The following is a 24,960-nucleotide window of genomic DNA, read 5'->3' on the forward strand; positions in this document are numbered from 1 at the left end:
TGGAGATATTTGGAGATCAAATTTCTGTACGAGCTGTTCATATGAAGCAAAAATGTTATCTACTTAAAGATCATCAAGTGAATGTGCACCTTTAAGGTCCAACTATTTAAGGCTGCATCGGTCAAAGACGGAACAAATGTGATTATTTGACAGTGGAGCAGAAAACAGTAGATCTGTAGAATGACATGAGCTCCTAAACTGATTCCAGATCTTCAGTGTGAGTAACAACATGGTTGCAGGTACAGCTTGATTTGTACATGGTAACTGAGAGCAGAGTAAAGCAGATGAAGAGCTGGATGTGATCCAGGACTTTTCCAGAGCCACCCAAGTGGAGAGATTGTCTGTTTTTAACCAGTATAGTCAGGCTCTAATATCAGCTGCCCAGTAATAAAACATGAAATTAGGCAGTGACACGCCAGCGAGGCTATGAGGCAGCTGTCACATCTTTTTTCTTTCTTTCTTTTCTTTTTAATATTTATTTCATTCATTTAAAAGAAAAACAGAAAAGCAAAAAACAAAAGCACCACAATACCAGAATGAAAAGGAGCAGAAAGAAGAACAAGTCTTATGATTTCTGCCCCTTTTAACAATACAATCTTTCAATATACAGCATCATAGTCAACATTATTTAACAGATTGCATTTCTTTAACTTGTCACATACCACTGACCCATTTCATAATTATGACCAGAAATTAATAGATTACATCACTGACAGGTTACATTTAAACTTAAGACACTCCAAACATTATTAACAGTTTACTTTTTTTTTTTTTTTACTTTCTTGCAGCCCACTGACTTACTTCATAGTTTCATACTTACTTAATACATCTAATTTAATATGTTTTTTAAATAATTTAAGCGACCTTTTTGCCAATTCAGGGGTGGTTTTTTTTTTTATTTCAAATGAAAGTGGACAGCTGGCTATTCAAATTGGAAAGAATCATTTTGTCAAAAATATTGGCAAACTCTGAAACAAATACAAAAATTTAGGTAATATTGTCATTTTAATTTAATTAATTCTACCCCCAAGAGAAAGAGGAAGAGTTTCCCACCTGGTAATATCATGTTTGAGATTTGCCAACAGAGGTAAACAGTTAGCCTTATAAAGCTCCTTAAAGTCATGTTACCAAAATGCCAAGGTATTTAATTTTTGGGGGGCTAATTTTAAATGGGACCTGACCCTCATGTTTTGCATTTGAAGTAGTCACAGACATAAGCTCACTTTTCTGAAGATTAACTTTGCAACCAGATACTTGCCCAAATTGTTTAAGTAAAGCAAGTGTTTAATAATAAAGAGAGGATGTGAGATGTATAAGAGGGTGTCATCTGCATAAATAATGACCTTTAAGACCAGATTCCAAATGCGTTCTCCTCTGCACTACGCGCACGAGAACCTGCAGCTGTAGATGATTTCTCTGTAATTCTGGGAGCGATGAGAAAATGGTTTCATCAGCCAGGTTGTAAGAGCAAATGCGTCATCAGCTATGAAATGATTATTTTATATAGCCTGGCGTCCAGCAGGGTCACATTGGCACAACGTTTCTGTGCAGGCTCTCAGTTGTCCAGGTGGTTTCCATAGTAGAGAAGCTTGAATCTTCGACTGGACTGGGTTGCTTGACACGAGGACGTTTCGCTTGAAGCGCGACGAATTGCACAGCAGTGTGGGGATCACGTTTGTGCAACTCTCAAGGCACCTTAAGATTCCGGCTTGTAAGGACTTTCTGGACTCGTCCATCAGAAGTTTCTCTGTATGTGGCGTACGTGTTGAACTTGTAGAGGCATCCACTGAGGTCAGCAGGGGACGTTCATGTCTCTGGATCCTCAACCTTTGACATCCAGAAACACCTGTGAAGAACCTATGGAGTCATGAGGTCAGAGGTGTTTGGTGATGCTGATGTCATTGCAGGAGAATGAAGGTTCAAGACTTTATGGTCCTGGTGCTTCCTGTCGTACTGTCTGGTTCTCAGACTTGGACTCTAACCAGTGACATAAGGTGACAACTGGATGTCTTTGGTCTCTGTGGAGGATCGTTGGGTACCACTGCAATGACTTTGTCACTTTGCACGTAGCACTTGTCACTTTAATACAGTACCTTTGCACCTCAACACCCACCATCAACTCTTTTGGTTCCTCCACCTGTCGGCTGCTTATTAACTATCAATTATTGCTACTTGGAATTTGTAAATATTTGTATGTATATTCTGTTTTAATTGTTTTTCTGTTATGATTAATTTTGGTATGTTGTGTGTTCTTAGTCTGTCTCTGTTACTGAGACTATGGATGGAAATTAGCATCCTGCTATAATCCATCATATTTACATGTAATTATGTTCATTAATATGCACTGTCCCATTTTAAATAAACATAAAAACGAGCGGATGAGGAGGATCACCTGCATTGTGACAGAACATCAGCTATCACATTTTGTCCATGTGGTCTGTTTCTCTGGTCATGATCCAGTACACAGGTGTGATGTGGACCTCAGTGGCTAAAGAAGACCAAGGACACGCCCGCATTTCACCTGACTGTGTCAGGTAGATTGGTACTTTTAGAGAGGTCTGGCTGAACTGGCCATCCAAGACTCAAGATGGTTCCATAGTCTTGTGGATGTGACAAAGTCCGGCACCAGCATATGCTCCCGAACTTGACTTGTCCTGTACTCCATACGTTTGCATAGAACAGATGAACGTCTAACGTAGAACAAAAACTGAGCGGGGTCGAGTCTCCGACATTCTGTTGCTAAACTCAAGACTTTCTCTGGTTCATCTGCAAACTTGTTTCTAAACCATATCCAGTACTGATCCGGACTCTTAACTGTTTCCATCAGGACGCAGACTTTGCCATCGTCCTGGAGGAAGACCTGGACATTTCCATTGACTTTTTCAGGTACGTCACTCAGTGGAGGGGCTGTAACTGCTCTACCTGGCCAGAAGGTGGCAGTGTTTTCCTGCACACTCCTGCCAACCTCTCTTTCTGTACATGTCTCTGTCTCTCAGGAATATATAAATAAGTCTGTGCTTGTTATTTGTACCCTGGTGTTGATTGCAGATTAAGTTGTGGTCACTCCTGACCACTAGAGGTCAGCAGAGCCACACTGATGAGTACTTTAACCTAACATAGCCTGACAACCGGCCCTGAGTTGGGCCAGATACTGGCCTCTATTTTGGAGTGGGATTCTCACTCCTAAATGACCAATAGGAGAGCAGTGCTCGTGCCACTTCGAAGTGAGGCTGACGTCAGCATCTCGGCCGCCAACCAATCACAGGCTAAGACAGAGAAGCCAGTATCTGGCCCAATTCAGGGCTGGTGTCGCTGACCTAAAAATCGGTCCGCTTTTGCTTCTGCGCATGCGTCATTAGCCTCGGTTCACAGATTAACACCTGGTTTCTGCCTAATACTGCCTCCAGTCATCATCTGTCTCAGCGACAGATCTCTGAAGCTTTGAATATCTGAAGCAACAATCATTGCCACATAAATTCAGCATTATTTCATCATAAAAGATGGAGGAAGCGATCAGAGTGCCGCGGCTAAACGAGATGCTAGCTGATGCGTTCACTGTGCGTCTGTCGTTTCAAACTGTCATGGAATTTCATCAGTTTCTGCTTAAAATGGCCTTGTTTCTGCTTCAAACTGACTTTAGAATGAATTAAGAGGTTTTACTTTTATCATCTGATGGTTAATGAGCCCATTAATCCTTTTGATTGCTTTGGGTGTAGAGACTCCGTCTCAGATGTGCTGCTGTGGTCTGAAAAGATGCATGTGCAGTTGCAAAAGGCGGACCGATGTTTAGGGGTGGACCGTTCAGTAGTGATGGGATGATGATACCTCGAGGAGTGTATTGACACACTACACAAACTGTGTCGGCACTGTGTTGGTCGCTCAATAGTGCCCCTGCAGTAGTTATAAAATCATTGCAGGTAAATAAAATGAAAATAAGATGGAAAAACTAACATGCTGCAAACCCAACATCAGCCTGTGAAATATTTAATCGCCAGTCCTCTATTTAAAATATGATCTCATCATTGCATAATCTCATGTGCTTAATTTGTGTGTCGAGTTAAGCTGTTCATGAGAAGAGTTTAAAATTTGCTTAAAACCTTGTTTGTGTAAATGCTAAACTGAGTTGGTTTGTAAAATATAGCAAATATGTCTGTAATAAAATTCAGAGTTAAAATTTGTAACTTGTGTATGGAAATTTTTAACTTAAGTGTTAAAGCATATGAAATAAAAGACTAAAAATAGATTAATTTATGTATTTTTATTGAGGATCAAAGGTTTCTGAAGTGTCTTTGCTCCAAGGTGATTTCTCCTCTTACACACCAGTTCCCCTGCCTCAGAAAAAACTCTTTCACAGGATACAGATGAAGATGGTGAGCAGAAACATTTCAGTGTGAGTTGATAAAGGTGTGGATATGTTTGCTGGTTATTCTTCCAGTATTGTAAAGGAGTACAAACATATCTAATTGGAAAAATAACAGCAAACAAAGATTTACCTTATTTGGCGTCAAAAGATCAAAATTATTCCAGACTGGGGAAACGTCTTTGAACGATCCATGAAGTCAGTGGAACAAGGTGAGGGCAAGAAAAACTCCATCCAACAAATCCGCAGCATGTCGATACAGTTTGTTTCCTTATAAACACAGTTTGGCACGGCGCAGCCGAATGACACAGTTCCTGTATCGGTCACATGATTTTTTCTTTTTTTTTTTTCTTTCTTAAAGCAATACACGCACCGATACGGTGTTTCACTCTTGTGTGCTCGGCACAGTGTTGACGCACCAGTGTTGTTTATCCCATCGCCACCGGTTGTCGGGCTAAACCTAACAGGGCTGTTTAATGTTGTCCTCCACATTTTACTCTGCTGTCACTCAGTAGACGTGTGTTTTTAAACTTGTGAGAAGTTTGACCATGTGACATCAGTGATAAAGCCAATATTTGGTGTTTAAACATGTTTTTTCCCCAGAGTGTTAAATCAAGTTTGTCTGTTTAATAGGATTACCCCAAAAAGTTTTCATCTGATTAATTTCACCAAGAGGGTTTAAAAAAAAAAAAAAAAAACTCTTAACAGCCCGTGTGTGAATTCTGGATCTTGATTTTGTTTTTATTATTACCTTTTTGTGATGTGAGATGTGATTGTGACACTTTGAACTTTTATGACATAACAAAGGTGTGTTTACAGATAAAATGAACGTTCAGACTGGAAACATGTTTTTCTTTCATCCAGTGACTGTTTGAGTGTCTGCTTTTTGAAACACTGATGTTTGTCTTGTTGCTGCAGTTTTTTGAGTCAGACGATCCACCTGCTGAACGAGGACGACAGTCTGTACTGTATCTCAGCCTGGAACGACCAGGTGAGGCTTTTTGTTTTCCATGTTTGAATTTTTTCCATTGTAGTCTGTTAAATTGGTCTTTGTTGTTGTTGGAATCAGTGTTCGCAGTCTTGAGGCTGGGTTTTTTTTTTATTTTTTTATTTTGGTGTCTTGGCCTCGGCATCATCCGGACCTGAAGAATAGCACAGTCCAGTTTGAGGCTGCTCATTTTTATCCTTTTAACCTTTTTTTTTTTTTTTTTTTTTTTTTTGTGCCATTTACTTCTCACCAAATAGAAAAGTGCCCATCATGGTAACTTTACTCATACAGTGCTCTGCATGCTCAGTGCTTGATTGCTTTGTTTTATAGTCACCACAGTACTACACACTATACTACATCTACAAGTACTGATGTGCAATAATCTCCTGACACGGCCCTGTAACTATGCAAACATTATGTTCCTTTGCCCAGGCAATGTGTTAATGTCTGTTACACCATGAAAGTACACTAAAGATTATAGGACTGCGTCTGACTCACTTGGCTGTAGGTTGAAATTATGCACAAGTCTATGAGAACAGGCCGCGGCAACTACAACAGACTTTTGTCAGTGCCCTGCCTTCTTGGCCATCTCACTCTTGGAAAAGAGATTTTTCATCTCAGTGAGGATTTTACCTGATTAAATAAAGGATATATATATGATCCTCTGTCTCTGAAACCCTGGACTCAACTCGGTCTTGGCCTTGGGGTAGATGGACCTGACTCCATCACTGGTTAGTTTTGGCTAAGCAGTGGGTCACTCCTCTGATTCTGGTCTGCTTGAGGTTTCTTCCTCAAAAAAACAGTCTGAGGGAGGTTTTCTGAACCACTGTCTCCTCTGTGCTTGTACAGGGTGTTTGTACGTTTAGACTTTCCTCTTCTGAAGCGTCTTGGGGGCGACTTATGTTGTGATTTGGCACCATATAAATTAATTTAATTATATATTCCTTCTGATGAGCGTGCACACAAAATGTATGAAGAATATGAGCGGTTTATAAGACTGTTCTGGCGTTGTGCCTGTTGCCTTCATGTGACTCGTTCTGTAAGTCAGTGAATTCCTGAAGCTCTTAAAAAAAAAAAAAAAAATCTGTTTTATGTAAACGTGCATCTCACAGGAACTGAAGCTGCGTTTGGTTCCAGGACAAACGCTGCAGTAAGTCTGATACTTGGTGTTCTTGGTGTGTACTTTTCTCATATGTGTGTTGCGTAAACGTCGTCTGTAAGTCCGACCACGCTGGCAGCGGCCTGGATGACCGTCGGCGTGATGGCGGCTGATCGGGTTCTCCTCGACCTCCGGCAGCAACTTACCTTCACAGATTATTTCCTTTTCTTCTAAGTATTATTCCGTGGAGACGCTCGCTGCTCAGAATGAAGAGAGTGAAAACTGATCGTTTGTCTTCAGATTGCTGAACCGCTGATGGGAGAGTCTGAGTCAGTGGTTCCAGAAAAGACCATGCAGGTGGATTAACACCGGTTAGAGCAGAACAGTACCTCCTGCTACAGAAGGACAGTCTAGTTTTTTTTTTTTTTTTTGTTCCCACCACACGCAGATCGCACCATTGTCTAATGAAAACATTAGATTGTAGTGTCTGTATTAATGATTTTATCTTCATCAGCAGGACTTTTGTTCTGCACACAACATTGTGATTATTTCGGCAAATGTGTCAATCACTTTGCTTGTGAACACTGACTTTCTCGCGTTCAATGTTTCATCTGGAAAGTTGCACACTTGCACTTTACTAACTCATTAGTTGCCATAGTAACTTGAGATGACTAACCACTATGTGTTTTTTAGTATTTTAACGTTTGTGTAAGGTGGTGTTTCCTGCAGTGTTTATTGTTGTTGTTCAGGGCTACGAGCACACGGCAGAGGACCCGGCTCTGCTGTACCGCGTGGAGACCATGCCCGGCCTCGGCTGGGTGCTGAAGAAGAGTCTCTACAAAGATGAGCTGGAACCAAAGTGGCCCACGCCTGAGAAGGTAGAGAGCTCAGCCCACACTTTGTCTCACCTGTTCCATCTGATATTATTTAATTTTTCATGCTGTTTGGTCAGTTATGTGTTGAGTTCATCATAACCAGCTTTAGATCGCAGCTCCACATCCTCATCTGTTTGTAAGATTTGGTTCAAATCTCAGCACAGCACTTTTTAAAAATATAAACGCCTTAATATTTTTCTGTCATAATGTCTTGTATTTGTCATTTCAGTTTTTCCTTTTAGTAAAATCACACAGTTTGTTCTTCAGTCCAGTTTGATTGAACAAAGCTCTGTATTCTGCAGAGTTTGTGTTTGTGCTGAAAACCTTTGCACCATGACGTCTTTAGTCAAAAGGATCTCTGACAGAATTGCTCAGATTGTTGTGATTTTAATCCATGGTCACACAGCGTGGCCCTGTGGTTATACTCCTGAATGTAGTAGCTGTTAAACGCAGCTCAGCTTCTTGTCTTGCAGCCTGTTTGTCGTGATTTATGGCAGCATTAATTGTGTTTTTCTCGTTGATCTAGCGGCCTGCAGCTCGTCTGTTTTACTTGAATCCTGTATTGTCTCAGTAGTGCAGCAGATCAGAATATTTACAGAGGAATCCTTCAAATGGTGACACAAACACCAAATTTGGCACACATACTCCTTAGACATTATTCTTTTGGAAAAGCAGTGTCCACTTGAATGTTCGAGGCAGCCAGGTAGGGGTCAACTGAAGAATGACACAGGGGTCAAAATTTAAAACTGCTCCAATCATATTCAAAACTACATCACATTATTTGTTTGATCTTAAAGATTTCAAAAAGGTATAGTTTGGTCTGTCTGTGACTGAATGGTATGAGGTAAAAACGGCAAGAATAGTGACAAAGGTCAATTTCAGTTTGTACAGGGGTCAAAAATTAAAGTTGTTCCAGTTTGATTTAAAAAAAAAGTGCTAAATTATTGGCTGAGCAAATAGAGTTGTACAAAGGAATAGTTCGCACCATCTGTCATGCTCAGTTATCATGTTACAGGGTAACATATGTCACATATCATTGAATCCAATGGATGTCGACCTTGTTTGACCTTTACTGTGGACACCAAACAACACATGGTCAAAACTATTTATTAACCTTAGTAGCTCAAACAATAATTTGCATTTTTTAACCAAACATGGAGTAACTTTAACTTTTGACCCCTGTACAAACTGAAACTGACCTTTGTCACCATTCTTGCTGTTTCATCCCATAACTCCAGAACATTCAGTCACAGGTAGTCCAAATTATACCTTTTGAATTTTTTTTTTTTTATGATGAGACAAATAAAGGATTGCTAACAGTGTAAGGTTAATAATTCATTTATTATATGGTTGTTGGGAGCTGTGTTTTCATCTTGTTTGTCCACTTTGAGCTCGTTTGCTGTTAATTCCTCCAGTTCAGATTCAGAGAACCAGAGAATAGTTCTCTCTGTCACTCATAATTTCTTTGTTTGCTATTGATGTTTTATTTCACAGCATGAAAATTGTAAACAAAGTTGTAATTTTGACACACAATTACCGGTCTGATAATGGGAAAATATGAGGCCAGAAAACAGCCAATCAGAGCCCGTGTACTCTTGTAGCCATATTATAATAAGGTGTTGTTTTCAGTATGATTGGAGCATTTTTAAATTTGACCCCTGTGTTAATTCTTCAGTTGACCCCTACCTGGCCACCTGTTCACAATTTTCAAGTGGACACTCGGCCTTTTCAAAAGGGTAAAAGGAGTATTTGTCCCAAATTTGGTGTTTGCATCACCATTTGAAGTATTTCTGTTTTCAGTTATCCGCTGCACTAAAGGGACTGAGTTGATTCTCAGTGACCTTTGGTCACAGTGCTGTAACTGCCCTCTTTGTTTTGTCTTGTTTTTTGGTGATCTAGTTGTGGGACTGGGACATGTGGATGCGGATGCCCGAACAGAGAAAAGGTCGCGAGTGCATCATCCCCGATGTGTCGCGTTCCTACCACTTTGGCATCATTGGACTCAACATGAACGGATATTTCCACGTAAGGCTTTCTAGAATTTGAACGAAAATCACTTCAGTTGTTTCTCAGCCACAAATCTGGAGTCATTTCATCGTATCTCTAAAGACAAACTGATTTTAATTGTTTGATTGTTTTTGGATCCGTCCTGCAGGAGGTTTACTTCAAGAAACACAAGTTCAACACGGTTCCTAACGTGCAACTGAAGAACGTTGACAGGTGGAACTCCAGATGTGATGATTTGTCAGGTAGAACAACGTCCAGAAAACAAGACAACAGTCTGAATGTTTTTCTGCGTTTCTTCTCAGCTTAAAGAAAGATTCTTATGAAGCCGAGATCCACAACCTACTGAAGTGAGTGACTCCAACAGTGAAAATCACCAAAATCACTTTTTTTTTTTTTTTTTTATTCAGTTTGCATTTTTCATTTAAAATTTTCTATCAGGTTCAAGCTTTTTGCAAAATTTCTGGAAGTCTTCATTAGTTTTTGAATATCAGCATCAGTCTAGCTAACGATTAGACAGCTGTGGAGGAAAAAAAAACCCAGCAACTGTTTCTTTGTTTTGAAATGAACCGTTTCATTCAAATCCCAAATATTTTCTTAAGTACTGCAAAACTTTAAAAAAGGAATATGTAGTCAGATTTCAGATGCTTTAAACCAGTACATGTGATTATTTATTATAATCTAAAAAGGGGATGAGTGTAATATGTGAATTTTGTCAAGTAAACTCAAGTTGGATATTTACTCCATACACTTAAAAAAAAAAAAAAAAAAAAGACCTCAGTCTAAAACAAAATAAAACAAAGAAAAAAAATACTCCTTAAAAATAATGACACCCCCCACCCCCAAAAAAAAACCCTAATAAGTGTGCAACAAACTAAATCCTAAGTTGTGACCCTGAGCTGTTTAAATAGAGCTCCAACTGTTCCTGTGCAGGGAGCAAAAGAACCAAATCAACCAGAACTGGTTTAGGTGGACAGAAAGAACAGTGAAGCCACACCCACATTTCAAGGTATCACACAGTAGCAAAAATGTTACGTTCCAAAATATCAAGTTCACTAACTATAAAATATCTTCAATTTCCACAAAATGAGCTCTTTTCCTCTACGTTTGCATGGGGTTGGAAATTTGACCTTACACTCTGACCCTGAGCCGGGACTGACCTGAGCCAAAATCAGCTCATTTCTTCCATCCATGTGCCCACTGAAACTGCCACGTTTGCATCCCTAAGTATCTTCCTGAGGGCCCCTTCACACATAGTGCGAAGTTTGGTTGATAACAGCATGAAACAGTTCAAAATTAGCGCACCACGAAACATTGTGCCGACAGGTGGGCGAGCACGACCACGGTGCGATTATTCGTGCAGGCACCAGTGTCTTTTGAGCAGAAACACAGTGCCAGGTACAGCACATCGCACAACTTATGTGGAGTAAATAACAAATAAAACCAGCTGGTACCTGTGGGACCACATCGTGCCTCTTATGTAGGGGAGAAGAAGAAAAAAAAAAAAAAGCAACAAAAACAAAACACCACCCACAGGATTCGTACCTACACTTTACCAAGTGAGCTCCCATCACTGTCCTGTAAAAGGTGCTGAAATCTGCCTGACATCAGGAAGCACATGGACGTATTAAAAAAATAAATAAAATAATAAATAAAACAGCACACCCATATTCAAACATCACACTGTATTTAATCCCTCTTATCAAGCGGGCAGTACAAGTATAATCCATCTGTTCCTCTGGTGATGACCCATGGTCACTGACGTACAGTCATGAAATGACATGAATGAGAAGCAGCGTGCTCTGATGTCCACATCTACTGATGTGGTGCTCCAGTTGGCGTGCGTGCGTCTTGTGGATGGCGCACCACAGCACAGACACCGCGTCATGTGGAACGTGGGTGACGTGACAGTCAGATCGCCTGCTGCATGTTCTGAGCTGATGGTCCATTTCAACCTGGGGGGTTGTCGGTGTACGCTCCGGTGCGCGCTCTCGCTTGCTGCAGCTTGTCGCCACCACAGCGGTATGTTTTTGTTTATTTCCACGTAAAATACGGCAATCAGACACACGCGCCTCACAGTGGACAGGTGTTAGTCCATGTAGTCCAAACACAGTAGGTGTTGTCTAGCTGGAATGTCCAGATCCACAGATTGTCACAGCTGCTTCTGTCGGAAGCCACGCCTCCTGTGAGTGGAGTGCACACAACCCACGTGTCATGTGTGTGTGTTTGTGTTTGCAAAGTCACACTCGTGGGGAACTTAGACAAATTTCACTGCGTGTATGACAGTGGTTGGCTGCAGTCTGTTGTCGTGCCAAGAGTGCAACTGGCCACACATTTTCTAAGTGCCATGCAAGCGGCATTAGATGTCCGTGCGTGTCACCTGGAATTTGGCCGGCACCTGCTGCAAGAGGGTCCAATGGGTTCGCACAGTGCACACTTTGTCTTTCAGTTGCTGGTGTGTGCAAATAGTTGTAGCAACAGGTGTACGAGGCATTAGAGGCAGGGACAATTCCACACGTTTTGCATGAAATTCCTGCTTCGTGTGCACGTCGACCAAACTCCACACTACGTGTGAAGGGGTGCTAAGATTCATACAAACACAAATGATCATAAGAGCACTTTCCTCCTGTGGTGGCACTAAAAACAGATCCTGTGTGATTGCTGAGAAAAACACAGGATTCAAATTCCAAACTAAAAAGACGTATAAATTGTGTAACTGTGTGAAGGGAGGCCAAGGTTCTGGACCACAGCAAGAACCCTTGTGAGGACTCCTTCCTGCCAGACTCTGAGGGGAAGGTCTACGTCATGTTCATTAAGATGGAGAGTGAGACCGACACGGTGACCTGGACCGAGCTTGCCAAGGTATGGAGCATGATCTGTGGAGCTCTAAAGAGTCCATAAAGCTCCATTTTAAAGCTTTATAAAATTTTACATGGTATTAACACTGCCCCCTGATGGTCCAAAGTAATAACACATCCACAGGACATAAAGGTGTCCCAAATGCTCGTTGGATACCATATTCTCCAGGCTGTTAGTCACACTCATTTATTTATTAATTATTAACTAGATTTGGATGTCTTGCAGCTTATATTCTAAAGCATCTTATATATGAAAAAATACTGCATTATCAATCTGTAGCCACAAGATGACACCATCTACAAGTGTGACCAGCTGTTTCTGTATACTAAGTGAGGAACTATGATTCATGCTCCAGAGCAGAAGGCGGCAGTAATGTGCCATCTGGATGCCAGCCACTTTAAAACAGAATGATCTGAATGAGAGAGACATTCTGTGTCTTAGACAGTCATTTTAATAAATCATGCTCTCAAGCTGAAAGACCGCGCTCTGGAATAAAGACTATAACTTTAATACTACTCGGTACACTTGTTTGAACTGTGAGAAAGTAGGACAGCAACAAGCAGGACAACTAAGCTAAGGTTAGGCTATTATGTCTTACAAAGCAAATGTTAAATTTCATTGAACAGAGCGACTGAATGTTTTTCTTTGTGGGTCAAAGTAGCAGTTTACTCAGATTTATGTGGCTAGTACAATAACATTAATTATCCATTTGCTTCTGCTCATTAATGCAATGCTTACTTTATAACTAAATAACACGCCATTAAATTGATGTTGCTTCTTGTTGTCATGGTGGTAGAATAAGTGTAACTTATAGACCCGTCCGTGCAACTTTTGTTATTTTTGTCTTCTCTTCATGTCTCATTTTAGGACAGATGTGATTTATAGTCGGCAAAATACTGTAATCAGTGGGAAAAGATTTTATAATCTGCGTACGCAGCAGTAACTCTGACAGTCTGCTTTTCAGGAATAATTTTTGTTTTGTCTTTTTTATATACATGAAGTTGTTGATGCCGTGTTGCTCGCTGAGGGGGAAGCGTGTTTTGTGGATGAACTCTGTGATTTGTGTCATTTTCAGTGCCTCCACATTTGGAATTTGGATGTGCGGGGATACCATCGAGGTCTGTGGCGACTCTTCAGGAAAAAAAATCATGTGCTGGTGGTCGCGGTGCCCATCTCCCCTACTCGTAAGTTGACACGCCCACTATTTTCTGTACTAATGCAAGTACAGTGAGGACCAGCTGCGTTCAGCTCCACGCTCACGTTGGCGCTGTTTTCTGCCACGTCAACTGTATTTAACAGAATTTAGTCAGTTTTGAGAAGATTTTATTTGCTGAATGAGTTTCACAATAAAAGCATGTGTGTATTGAAGCCAGCAGTGGAGCTTTACTGTGAACCCACAGAGTTACCCATCGTTAGCTTTCGGCTGCTAAATGTTAGATTTAGGTTTTCTTCAGCTGAAACTGAAGCATAGTCAGTATTTTTTTATGAAATATTTGATGTCATTTTTTTAACATTACAAAACCCGATAACACCCTGAGAAATTTTAGTCATCTTGTTGTCCCACTTTTCCTTTTCTTTCTTTTCACATCCTCTTTCTTTCTTTGCATTTCTACACTTCCTCTGTTTCAGTGCGAAGAAGCCGGCAGGTGTCACGCCCATCCACTTGGAGGCTCCGCCCAAAGAGGAGGCGGCTCTGGTGGAGCAGGTGTAGGTCTGTTACACTGGACTTTTTTTTTTTTTTTTTTGGTGTTGCTGGAGCCACGCCCTAAAACCTGGTTCACGTTTCTCGCCGGCGGCTCGTCTGTCTGAAAGTTCCCGCCTTCTTTCATGCTGACTTTTTTTTTTTTTTTGGAGATGCTGTGTGTTTTGTGGTGCCACCGGACAAAAAGTAACATCAACTCAACCAGAAAAGAACAAAGTTAAAAAAAAAAGTAGGGTGTTAAAGAAAAAAATATGAGAAGAACCTTTAAATATTTTTGATAGATTGAGTTTTAATTGATACTGCTTCATTTTTAAAACCAGATCATTTTTGTGCTAATTTTAAAAGGCTCTAAAAGAATATAATATTTAAAATGTGTTTATCTTGTTTTAAAGCTGTTCCACGTCAAATGTGGTTCAGTAAGACGGTCACGTAGGTGCTAGTCTTCCGTTATGACTGTTTTCTGTCAAAATTAATATTATGTTTATTTCTGTGTTGTTTTTTATCTACACAAACGGGCAAAAACCAAAGAATTTCATGTTGAGATTTTCTCAATACGATGAGCGCCGTTGCCCGAAGTGGACAACTTGTTACACAAGCCGTGATTGGCTGGAAGTCGATGGTGTCTCGGCTCTGATAAAGCGGCTGGAAACTTTCAGTACCACATGCTTTTTGGTCCAGAATTACAGTTTATTTTCTCCTTAAAGGTACGAACACTACAGTTAATGTAATGAATAAGACATTGGTTTCATAATGAAAATGGAATGAAGGCGGGAAAAAAACAACTTTGTGGTCAACATAGGCAGTAAAGCAGCGCGCATTTTGGTGGACCACCTCTGGACACCCCCACAAGGCTTACCCATCCTCCATGGGGGAGGCCTAGGGTTTCCTTCCCAGGGGCCTTACCTCACAGTGCCCCCAGTGTGGAGGCGTGGTTGCGGCCCGGGTTAGGTCACCGCCCCCTTGTTGACGCTTGTTGTTTTAGGTTATGCTGATTTCTGGCAGGGGGCTATTAGACATGGTGGATATAATTCATGGGTTTTCATTTGTGGTTATTGTTTGTGTTGTGTATTTGATGATGTGCTGCGGTGTGTGTGTGTGACTCCGCCACATCAGTCTGGACGTCTTTGCGTCAGGACGGTTGCTGTTTTTGATGCTCGCGGTGCTGCGCTCCATTTGAAGTCCGTGAGATTTTGAACCTGTGAGACAAAATAAATGATGCGTTGTTGATATCGTCTTTTTCCATCTGTCCAATTTCCACAGAACACGGTGAGAAAAGTCACTGAAACACGTTCAGATGGTAACGACTGTTTAAACACTTTAGGCAAACGTTGTTAAATCTATTGAAAAAGATCATAAGCCCAAAAATATGCTGAATTAGTGGCAAAAACGATGTCTTTCAAGTCCTAACAAGAGGGGAAAAAATCACAACAACCATGTAGGAAATAAGACCCCCCCAAAAAAAACAGCCTGTGGTGTGTTTGAAAGAAAAAATAAAAGATCAGATGAGGTCCTCGGTGCACGCACCCTCCATCCAAAAGCATTGGTATTTCACACATTTAATTTGTTTATGCCGATAAAGAAAACTCTGTAAACGGAGTAGAAATATTTAATATGATGTCAGATATTCTCATCAGTGTCATTAGTATCCATTTAGCTCATTTATTTTTAATTTAAATTCACACAGAAACTGAGTCATCTGCAATACATGCAAACTGAGTTGGAACTATTCAGAAAGTCTACACATTATTGGTAGAAAAAGGAACATATGTACAAATCTAGGTAACTTTATTTGATCTCATATTTTGATGTAGATTAATGATCTTTGATCTGAAGCTTTTATTATTACTTATAAATGATTGAAACTGATTATTTTGGCTGTCTTTGTTATAGTATAATACTTTTTATGGTGGTACCATTAAAAAAGTGGAACCATAATTTCCAGACTATAAGCTGCTAATTTTTCACACACTTTGAACACTGTGGCTTTTATAATGATGCAGCTAATTATGCATTTTTACAGGCTTTTTCATAAGTCCAATACGTCAGTTGATGCTGTCAGTTGATTTCCCTGAAAGCTGTGCTCCTCATGCAGTGTACTTCACACACAGTGTAAATATAGGTGAAACTGAACAAAAATTAATTCATAATATATAGATCCTTAAGGTCTTACCCGTTCGTTTTAGTGAAGAAAAGTCCCTCTCTCACAGACTCCATCCGATCCTTGGATGCACGTGATGAAATCTTAAAAGTTAAATTACTCAGTTCTCTGTGTGGAACGGAGAAGCTGCATGACGCCATGGATGATGTGCGCGGCTATATTTACGTTTAACACTTCAGGGAAGTAAAGCATTTACAGTACGCATTTAATTAAAAGTTAAAAAACCTAACATCTTTCTGTGTAATATCTCATGTTACAACATGGAGACCTGCTGCTTACAGACAAGCCCATTATGTACAATTTCCTTTTTAAAATTGGTGGGGTGCGGCTATTTTTCAGGTTGCACTCTATAGTCCAGAATTACGGTAGTATCACTGTGTACAACTTTTCTTGCAGTCAAAGATGCACTTTTTACTTAGAAAAAAAATCACTTTCTAGGGTTATATCTTGTTCAGCTATAACTGAGAAACAGTGATTTTTCTAAGTAAAAATTGTGACTCAAGAATCTACCAGAATGCACCAAAATGCACCATTGATTTAAAAAAGTCAGAGTCCAATCATGTGCACTCACTGCGGTGACGCCCAAACAGTTCTTTCTCAACCAACAACCACTAAAGCTCAAGACCAGAACCAAGAAGCACTGAAGCATCCAGACTGGAACCAACAAGGACTGAAGATTTCTCCGATCACAGCCACAGCAGCCTGTAACTTCTTCTGGGTTGTCTTGGTGGCTTTCCTCACTCTTCTCCTTCTTGCACAGTCACGCAGTTTTGATGAATGAAACTATTTTTCAGTGACTTTGAGGCCATTTAAATCTTTCATGCAGGTGTCAGAGCTGTTCTTTGTCTTGCTGTGGTTTCGTGGTCATCGTGCATTTTCCCAGCAGGCAAAGTGGCGGCAGCAGGAAAATGCATGTAAACCTTCAGGGTTTGGTGAGTTTCTGCAGCTGCTGCAGTTGACCGAGGTCAGACCAAAGTCACCTGCGGCTTCCTGGGCTCTGTGATGTCATTAAACAGAAGTATGACTGCAGACAGCGGCTTTGACAAAAGGACTTAAAAAAAAAAAAAAAGCAATAATCTGCCTTTTCTTCCTATTGTAATGTTGCCTTGTATGACATCACAAAGGTGTGATGGAGGGGGGAAAAAATCCCTCTGTCAGGTGCTGAAGGTGTTAATGATTTTATGTTATTACACTCATTGTAATTTATGGTGGAATAGGTTAGAAATTAGTCTGCTTTTTCAGAAACAAACACTTTGTGGCAACATTCCAACAGGAGCAACGAGTCAAAAATGAAAATAATGAGCAGCACGGAGCAGCGAGCTTCCTGACGAAGACCACTTCAGCCGGGTCTGAGGTGAACTTTAAACCATTATAGGGGAGGAGGAGTTCAGAGCAGTGATCCCGCCCACATTCAGTCTGTCCTGTCAAATCAGTCCTTAGGTGAAACAGAACAAAAATTAATTCCATGTAATTAATGTAAACACACCGGTGCGTGCGCTCAGGTAACCTGACGTGGACTCCAAAGGATCTGGACCGGTGATGTGAAGAGTCGCGTGTCTGTCATACGACTCGAGTTGCGTTGAACCTTCTCAGGCTGCTGCCAGTAAACGTCACTCTGTGGACTTTGATACATTTTATTGACTCTCTGACAGATTTACACTGAATGCCCCCCCCCGTTTTATCACATTAAAATTAGGAGGAAAAAAAACATTTCTTTACATGATAATATATTAAATCATTCTTTAATCGTAGAAAAAGATCTACAACGTGCTGTAAATAAGATAAGTCCTCGGTGTCGACTGCGGGAGGTTTGGGTCTGGGTCGGGCTCAGCTGGTGGTTCTGTGCAGGCAGCAGTACAGGTACATGGAAACGATCATCGCAGCCACCTGAAGAAACAAAACCACCAAACCTTCAGCAACTTCAAAAACTTTACTGAGTTAAAGGAAATTCAGGAAATGATTTGAAGATCTTGACCTCCAAGATTCCAACTCCTGCTGTGATTCCTCCCACGATGTTGGCATGCTCTTTGACCAGCTCCAGGATGTCTTCAAAACAGCCCTGCCTCAATCAATGCACTTATTGATTACTGATCAATCAGACTGCAGCCGTTCTGACCACTGACTGTCATTTAAAAAATGCAGATAAAATTCTCTTCAGGAAATAAATTGGGCACTCTGTACATTTTTTTAAATTTTTTTTTATTTGATTTTGGGGACCCCATCCCCACTTTGGAGATCCAGTGTATTGCTTATTGTACAGACTGACTTCCTCACCTGGATATTGCTGCGCTGTGCCTCCACTGTCCTGCAGGGGGCAGTGTTGTTCCAGCAGCAGCTGGGGGGTAGCGTTCCTCTGTTCTTTTCAAAACGTGAACCCACAAAGTCTGTGTAGTTGGTGAAACCGCAGCATTTTAGCTGTAAGAAAAATTGAAGCTCCTGATTGGCTGAGCTTGAAGGTGTTATGTGGAAACATGCTACCATTGGTTACCTAGTCATTAGCCTTCAGCTGGTTATGGTTATGTTAATGACTACTTTGTGGTATAAGACTTTAATTACAACAGTTATTCAACAAGCTAAGGGTCTCATTTCTCTAACTTTATCTTCTGATTAGCAAATGTGTCATCAAATATCACATTTATTAATAAGATCTCTGAAATTAGCGTCAGCATTTTTCTTACTGCGGCGGTTAGTGATGACATAATGAGGCCTCCTGAAGTATTTGGTTTTTTTTTTGGGCCACTAGATGGCAGTGTCTGTTCAAAAAAGAATTCAAACGGCGAACGAGAACTGGGCTATACCTCTGTCATGGTGGCATTCCAGATCTGTGTGGCGGCCAGATCAGAGCTGTACTGCTGCTGTAACGCTGGTGTTGCCCACGCTTGAAGGATTCCCTCAGCCTGGAGACAAAAATAAACAAAAGATTTACGAGGAACCTCACCAGTAGTGATGGCAAAACTAGGCCCACAAAGCATTTGGTGTTTTTTTTTTTTTTTTTTTTTTTTTTTAAACACCAAATGCTTCATGGGGCCTTGTTTTGCCATCACTCCGGCGCCAAACCAAAAAATTTACAAAATGGTCAGTGTAATATGACTTCTAATCAAACGCCACACCATGGATGTCGTGACAAATAAGTGAAACACATCTTAACACGGTCGTCTAAACCTGATCATGTCGTTAAAATCTCCAGATATTTTATATATTATCTGAATTGATGCTTCGATAAAAATAATTTCACTTCTCTCTGAACTGTCGCATTTTTTGTTGTTCCTTTAAAATGAGAGCGCTGCTCCCTGAATGGTGGAGTGATGCGTGATGTCATGGCCATGTGGGTGTGGCTCATTTGGATCTGGACCGAATGAGACTCATGAAGACGGTTTGATTTTGATTTGAAGGACATGTACAGGCACGGTATTGTGTGATGACATTTTTAAACAAAGATGAGATAATGTTATGGCAAAGATGTAAAAAAATAAAATACACAATATGACCCCATTTAAAACATTTTTTTTCTCCTGGTTTTTTTGCTTGTAAATTGAAGCATTTGCATATTTTTTTATCATCTTCATTTTGCTTTAGCCGATTTTTTTTTCTTCTTCTTCTTCTACCTTAGTGACCTCACAAAGCCTCTGAATATTAAAGTGAATTTTCTGTACGATGGTGTTGACTAACATCCTTGTCACCACAGGCCAATAATTTTGAAAGAGGCACTGAAGGGAAATGGAGTGCATGTCGTGGAGCATTTGTAAATAGGCTGTTTTGCATATAAAATGCTTTAGGTTCAATATTCCAGAGCGATAAATTGCTTTAAGTGAGAGATGGTGAACACGGCCCCAGGCGACATCAGAGTCATTAAGTCGGCGAGCGCAGCGAGGCAAACATAACTCTGGTAATTCAGTGATGGAGATAAAGTCCACAGCGAGGAACAGACAAAGAAATCTGAGTGAGGAGGAGGTGGCAGACACCCCACTTCCAAACGAGGAGTAGGCCAGAGCCACGACACCAGCGGCCACCTCGGACACGAAGATGACCAGAACAACCACGAAGAACTGCAGGGAGGAAGAAAAGTCTGCGTTTAGTCAGCGAATACTGGACAAAACTCGGATTACACACTCTGTGCATTATCAAATAATAGAACAAACTGTCAACACGTTTGTCACCCAGCGGGCCACCAGAGGGCAGTATCATCACTAGTTCCTTTCTTTAACCAGACTCAACAAAAATGACAGAAAAATGGTACAAATTAGAAATAAAAATATGCCAATTTGGATTCAAGCCCAAAAAGATGTATTTAGTAGAAAGAACACAACAAAACTTTGTGCCAAGATGATCTTTTATCTTTTTACCAGAATATAAAGAAATGGCCTTATGACATCACAATGTTTAAACTCTTCCTGTGTCAGCAGCAATAATAATGATTTACAAAAATTAAAGCCATCATGCGTGTAAAATGTGATCGTTCTTAAAAAGCTGCTACATGGATCCAGCAGAGTCCCATTTGACACTGAAGGTTTTGGTGGTTGAACAGTGAAAAACGATGACCGACAGATGACTGTTCAGGTGTCCTCTGGGTTTCTGTCCCTGAACACCTCACGAGCTTTTTCTTCAATGCTCAAATAGTTCCATTATTACAGCTGAAATGAATATTTAATGAGTGTGTCTTCAGCAGACTGGCTCTGCCTTCTTTTGCTGCATGCTGGGCAGTGGTGGGCACAGTTAACCAAAAAATTAACTTCGATAACAGATAATCAGATAACGTTTCAGTTATCTTAGATAAAGATAAAACGATAAACCACCCAAAAATGTATTGGAAATTACAGATAACCGATAAATTCCAGTATTGTCTCTGGTACACTTGTAACTACTAACAAACTGATTTTTAGTTTTAACACCACGATCACTTCTGAAAGCATCAAAAGTGACGACAAACCCAAACAATGAGTCAGTACTTTTGTCTTTCAGCGTCCTGTCCCTTGCTGGAAGCTCCAGTTTACTACATGGCTTCCAACAGCCACAAAGCTCAGCTCTCTACCCAATCACAACGCTGCTGTCAGGCCGAGCTCTTGGAAAATAAAGCCCTGCTGAGTTATGGTTTGGTGTATAAATAAAATGAATACTAATAGAATAACTCCATTAGTGTCAATTCTGTCATTTGTACAAAGTTAAAATATAACATATATCTTTTAATGTTGAATAATACACTAATTCTGAAGTTTTGTAACAAACACAGACAGATCGCAAAGGATTCTGGGTAAAATGTGCCTCTGCTAAACACTGATTAGTTGGTTCGTTGGTTGATTATGTAAACCAACACGTTAATGTGACGTGTGTCGTGTGTTGGTATTTACAGATAAATGTGCTTTTTGTAAAATATTCTATTTTTTTATTTGTAAAAACAGGCATTTTCAAAAAAAAAAAGCCAAGTTGTAATTAGATAACCGTCTGATATAACCGGTGTCAAAATTGATCTACTGGTGCCAGTGTGAGTTTTGGCCCTTTTTCATCTGATTTTTCATTCGTGCGAGAATTTTTTGGATCGCACCGAGTTTCAGGTTAATCACGCGTCCTGCATCGTTTAGTATACATGGAGTAACGAGCTGCGTTTAACAGCTCATGACCACCTCTCGTACTGTGCCTGTGCAAACACCGCAGACCTGTCTTGTAATGTTTTTGTTTTGTTTTTGGTTTTGTTTTTTTTTACTTTGTCTCCCATTGAGAGTTTTTGTAAATTAAGTTTGAAAAAAGCTTCTGTTTACATTTGCTTCTGGAAACACGAGTTCGACGTGTGGTTTTTGAACGTACAATGTGTGCGAAAACATAAATCGTGTGCTCTGAACTTTTACACCGTGCGGTTCTGTGGTACAGTTTGAACTGGAACTGAGTACAGTGATTGAAAATATCATACAGTGTCTGCCCAGTTTCAGTTTGAAAACTGCCATGAACACTACTGGCCAGTAGATGGCAGTAGAGACTTGCCAAAACAAAATTGCAGATAATCTGTGTCTGCTGCTACTCTGCTACGTTTAAGATGTGTGGAATTTAAGAAATGCAAACAATAACATCTATAAACCCATTGAATATATTCACAAGAGTTTTAGGCACTAGAGTTTAATGCTCTTATCTGTGGAGCCTGACCAGAGTGTTTCAAATGCATTTTTCATGTCGTGAACGTATTGAGATTACCCTATGCTACCCATAATGCACCTGGACACAGCATGTCCACACTAAAACCTTAAAAATTAGCACATTACTTTAAAACTAAACGTATATCTGATATTTTCACTTTATAAACCAGACGGAACATTAATTTAAATAACTTGTCCGAAATTAGTTTTGTTAAAATTTGAACCATAAGTTAAAAATGTATGCCTCTAGTTGACTTAGGTGATATTTTGTTGTTGTATCAGTATGGGGTTAAAAGAAATGAGATTGATTGATTGATTTGGTTTGCAGAGGGTAGAATTACACATCTGCTATAAAACATTTAACAGGTAGGTGTTTGACTGATTTTACGTTTTATAAGCGTTTACCGCGTTAACGGTCGGACAAAAATTTATCAGAAGATAATGGTTTTCAAAGTTATCTGAAAAGATAATCCGATAATGAAAAGTTTATTTTCGATAATTATAGGATTATCGGAAGTGTGCCCACCACTGATGCTGGGAAACAGAACTGATGATGAATAGAAAGACGGATGGATGGATGATGATGAAGAAGGGGTCAAGATCCCGATTCTGGATCATTTCTTAAATTTTCACCATTTCGAGGATCATCTCAGATCTGTTTGATGGATCTTGACAAAGTTTAAATCCCACGTGTCATACAGAGGAGGAGCCTGTTAGTGTTGGATGGTGGGATTCTGATCAACATGCAGTAAAAGACGACATCACGATGTCAAACCAAGATCAGGAAGACACTGTTTTCTTTCAGCTTGTGAATTAAATATCAGATTACAACATCTTGACCAGTTGGACCGTTCTGGATCAAGTAAAGTCCGGGTCATGATGTGTCTGTTATTTTGAGTCCTCATCAACCCTTGGAGAATGTCAGAAATCGCAGATTGCTCATGTTCTTATTGTTCATATTATATTAATTTAACCGTCTTAATCACACCCACCACTAGGGGCAGCAGGCAGCCACAGTCAGGTGCCCAGGGACCAAAGCCAGATGGAGACATGCTGTGTGAGGTCACAGACAGCTGACAGTGATGTCACACATGGCTGACGGTGAGGTCACAGACAGGCGGCTGACTGTGAGCCACTTTGACCTGCCTTAAAGCCACTTTGACCAACCTTAAAGCTACTTTGATCCACCTTAAAGCTGCTTTGATCCACCTTAAAGCTGCTTTGATCCACCTTAAAGCTGCTTTGATCCACCTTAAAGCCGCTTTGGTCCACCTTAAAGCCGCTTTGATCCACCTTAAAGCCATTTTGACCCGCCTTAAAGCCGCTTTGACCAACCTTAAAGCCATTTTGACCCACCTTAAAGCTGCTTTGACCCTCCTTAAAGCTGCTTTGATCTACCTTAAAGCTACTGTGACCCACTTTAAAGCCATTTTGACCTGCCTTAAATCCACTCTGAGCTGCCTACCATCAGCAGCAGGCACTTGCTCTCCTTTTGGGCCCCACAGGAGCCCAGGAGTCCCAGCAGCACGAGGACGCCCCCTATGGCAATGCAGAAGAATCCCACGTTGACTATGTGCACGCCCTCCTTGGAAAATGGCACCAGCAGGTGGAGGAAGGATCCCCAGTTCACAGTCACCCAAATCCCCATGGCCACCAGGGTCAGGCCACCCAGCTGGATATGCACACACACACAAAAACCCACAGTGAATGTGTCTGTTAAAAGTTACATTGTTATAAAGATGAGAATTTGTATCATAACATCCTTCAGTCAAATTTGAGGAAAAATATTGAGGTATAAAAAAACGGAATAATGAGAAGAGACTTTGGAGAATTATTGTCAATGATGTCTGATGATAACATTATAAATAATAAGAATTTTTAAATCTGTAAATCTTCTACTGTGAAGAGGATAGTTATTGTGTAATAGGAAAAATGTGTTATAATGTCCTCTCCGGGAACCATCACCTTATCATGGTGGAGAGGTTTGTGTCCCGCTATGAACCTGAGAGCTGTGTTGTCTGGAGTCTTTGTGCTCCTGGTAGGGTCTCCAATGGCAAATTGATCATAGGCAAGCAGCCAGACTAAGAATGGTTCACAAGGCACCATGACAGAACAAGGCAGAGGAAATGTGACCTGGCTCGGAGGAAGCCCGGGGCACCCATCTGGAGCCAGGCCCAGATGTAGGGCTTGTTAGCGAGGGCCTGGTGGCTGGGCTTGTCACGGACTCTGGTCGGGCACAAACCAAAAAGGCAACATAAACCTTCCATCTCCACCTTGTGGGCTCACCACCCGCAGGAGGAACCGCTGGTTTCGGGTGTCCAGCCCACGGGTGGCAGTGAAAGTCAAGGGCCTCTGCGGACCAGACCCGGGCAGCAGGGGCTACCTCGCTGTGGGGGAAGGAGCCAGAGCTTGTGCGGGAGGTGGAGCGATACCAGTTAGATCTGGTGGGCCTCACCTCCATGCACAGCCTCGGCTCCGGGACCACTCTCCTTGATAGGGGTTGGACCTTATTCTTCTCTGGAGTTGGTCAGGGTGTGAGGCGCCGGGCAGGTGTGGGGATACTCACGTGTCCCCAGCTGAGCGCCGCTATGTTGGAGTTTACCCTGGTAGATGAGAGGATTGCCTCCCTGCGCATTTGGGTGGCGGGGGGCACTTGACTGTTGTGCTTATGCACTGAACAGCAGTTTGGAGTATTCGGCCTTCTTGGAGTCCCTGAATGGTGTCCTGTAAGGGACTACAGTGGGGGACTCCACTGTTCTACTGGGGGACTTCAACACACACGTGGGCAATGAC

The 24,960-nt window shown here is 41.0% G+C and overlaps 2 protein-coding genes across 2 annotated transcripts; one reads left to right on the forward strand and one right to left on the reverse strand.

The window, feature by feature from the left end:
• Positions 1–229: 229 nt before the first annotated feature.
• LOC117506129 (protein O-linked-mannose beta-1,2-N-acetylglucosaminyltransferase 1-like) lies at positions 230–13,985 on the forward strand. The gene is made up of 10 exons (XM_034165634.1): positions 230–239; positions 2,751–2,886; positions 5,279–5,351; positions 7,197–7,325; positions 9,222–9,347; positions 9,478–9,542; positions 9,632–9,676; positions 12,053–12,188; positions 13,261–13,373; positions 13,815–13,985. The coding sequence occupies exons 1-10, from the start codon at positions 230–232 to the stop codon at positions 13,894–13,896; spliced, it is 915 nt and encodes a 304-aa protein (XP_034021525.1). The 3' UTR covers positions 13,897–13,985.
• Positions 13,986–17,846: 3,861 nt separating this feature from the next.
• LOC117506127 (tetraspanin-1-like) lies at positions 17,847–24,574 on the reverse strand. Its single transcript, XM_034165632.1, has 6 exons — positions 23,633–24,574; positions 20,017–20,091; positions 18,844–18,942; positions 18,320–18,460; positions 18,021–18,104; positions 17,847–17,932 (listed from the first exon to the last, which is right to left on the reverse strand). The coding sequence occupies exons 1-6, from the start codon at positions 23,813–23,815 to the stop codon at positions 17,873–17,875; spliced, it is 642 nt and encodes a 213-aa protein (XP_034021523.1). The 5' UTR covers positions 23,816–24,574; the 3' UTR covers positions 17,847–17,872.
• Between the last annotated feature and the right edge of the window lie 386 nt (positions 24,575–24,960).

Source organism: Thalassophryne amazonica, unplaced genomic scaffold (assembly GCF_902500255.1).
Source record: "Thalassophryne amazonica unplaced genomic scaffold, fThaAma1.1, whole genome shotgun sequence".
In the NCBI taxonomy this organism is placed as follows: domain Eukaryota; kingdom Metazoa; phylum Chordata; class Actinopteri; order Batrachoidiformes; family Batrachoididae; genus Thalassophryne; species Thalassophryne amazonica.

Bases quoted from the DNA above. Each gene is read 5' to 3' on its own strand.
- LOC117506129 (XM_034165634.1), top strand. The intron at 9,677-12,052 runs GTGAGTGACTCC...AACTGTGTGAAG, and splicing joins GAGATCCACAACCTACTGAA to GGAGGCCAAGGTTCTGGACC. The intron at 12,189-13,260 runs GTATGGAGCATG...TGTCATTTTCAG, and splicing joins CCTGGACCGAGCTTGCCAAG to TGCCTCCACATTTGGAATTT.
- LOC117506127 (XM_034165632.1), bottom strand. From the start codon at position 23,815: ATGGGGATTTGGGTGACTGTGAACTGGGGATCCTTCCTCCACCTGCTG. The intron at 20,092-23,632 runs GTAGGCAGCTCA...TCCTCCCTGCAG, and splicing joins GCAAGTGCCTGCTGCTGATG to TTCTTCGTGGTTGTTCTGGT. The intron at 18,105-18,319 runs GTGAGGAAGTCA...TGATTGAGGCAG, and splicing joins CACAGCGCAGCAATATCCAG to GGCTGTTTTGAAGACATCCT.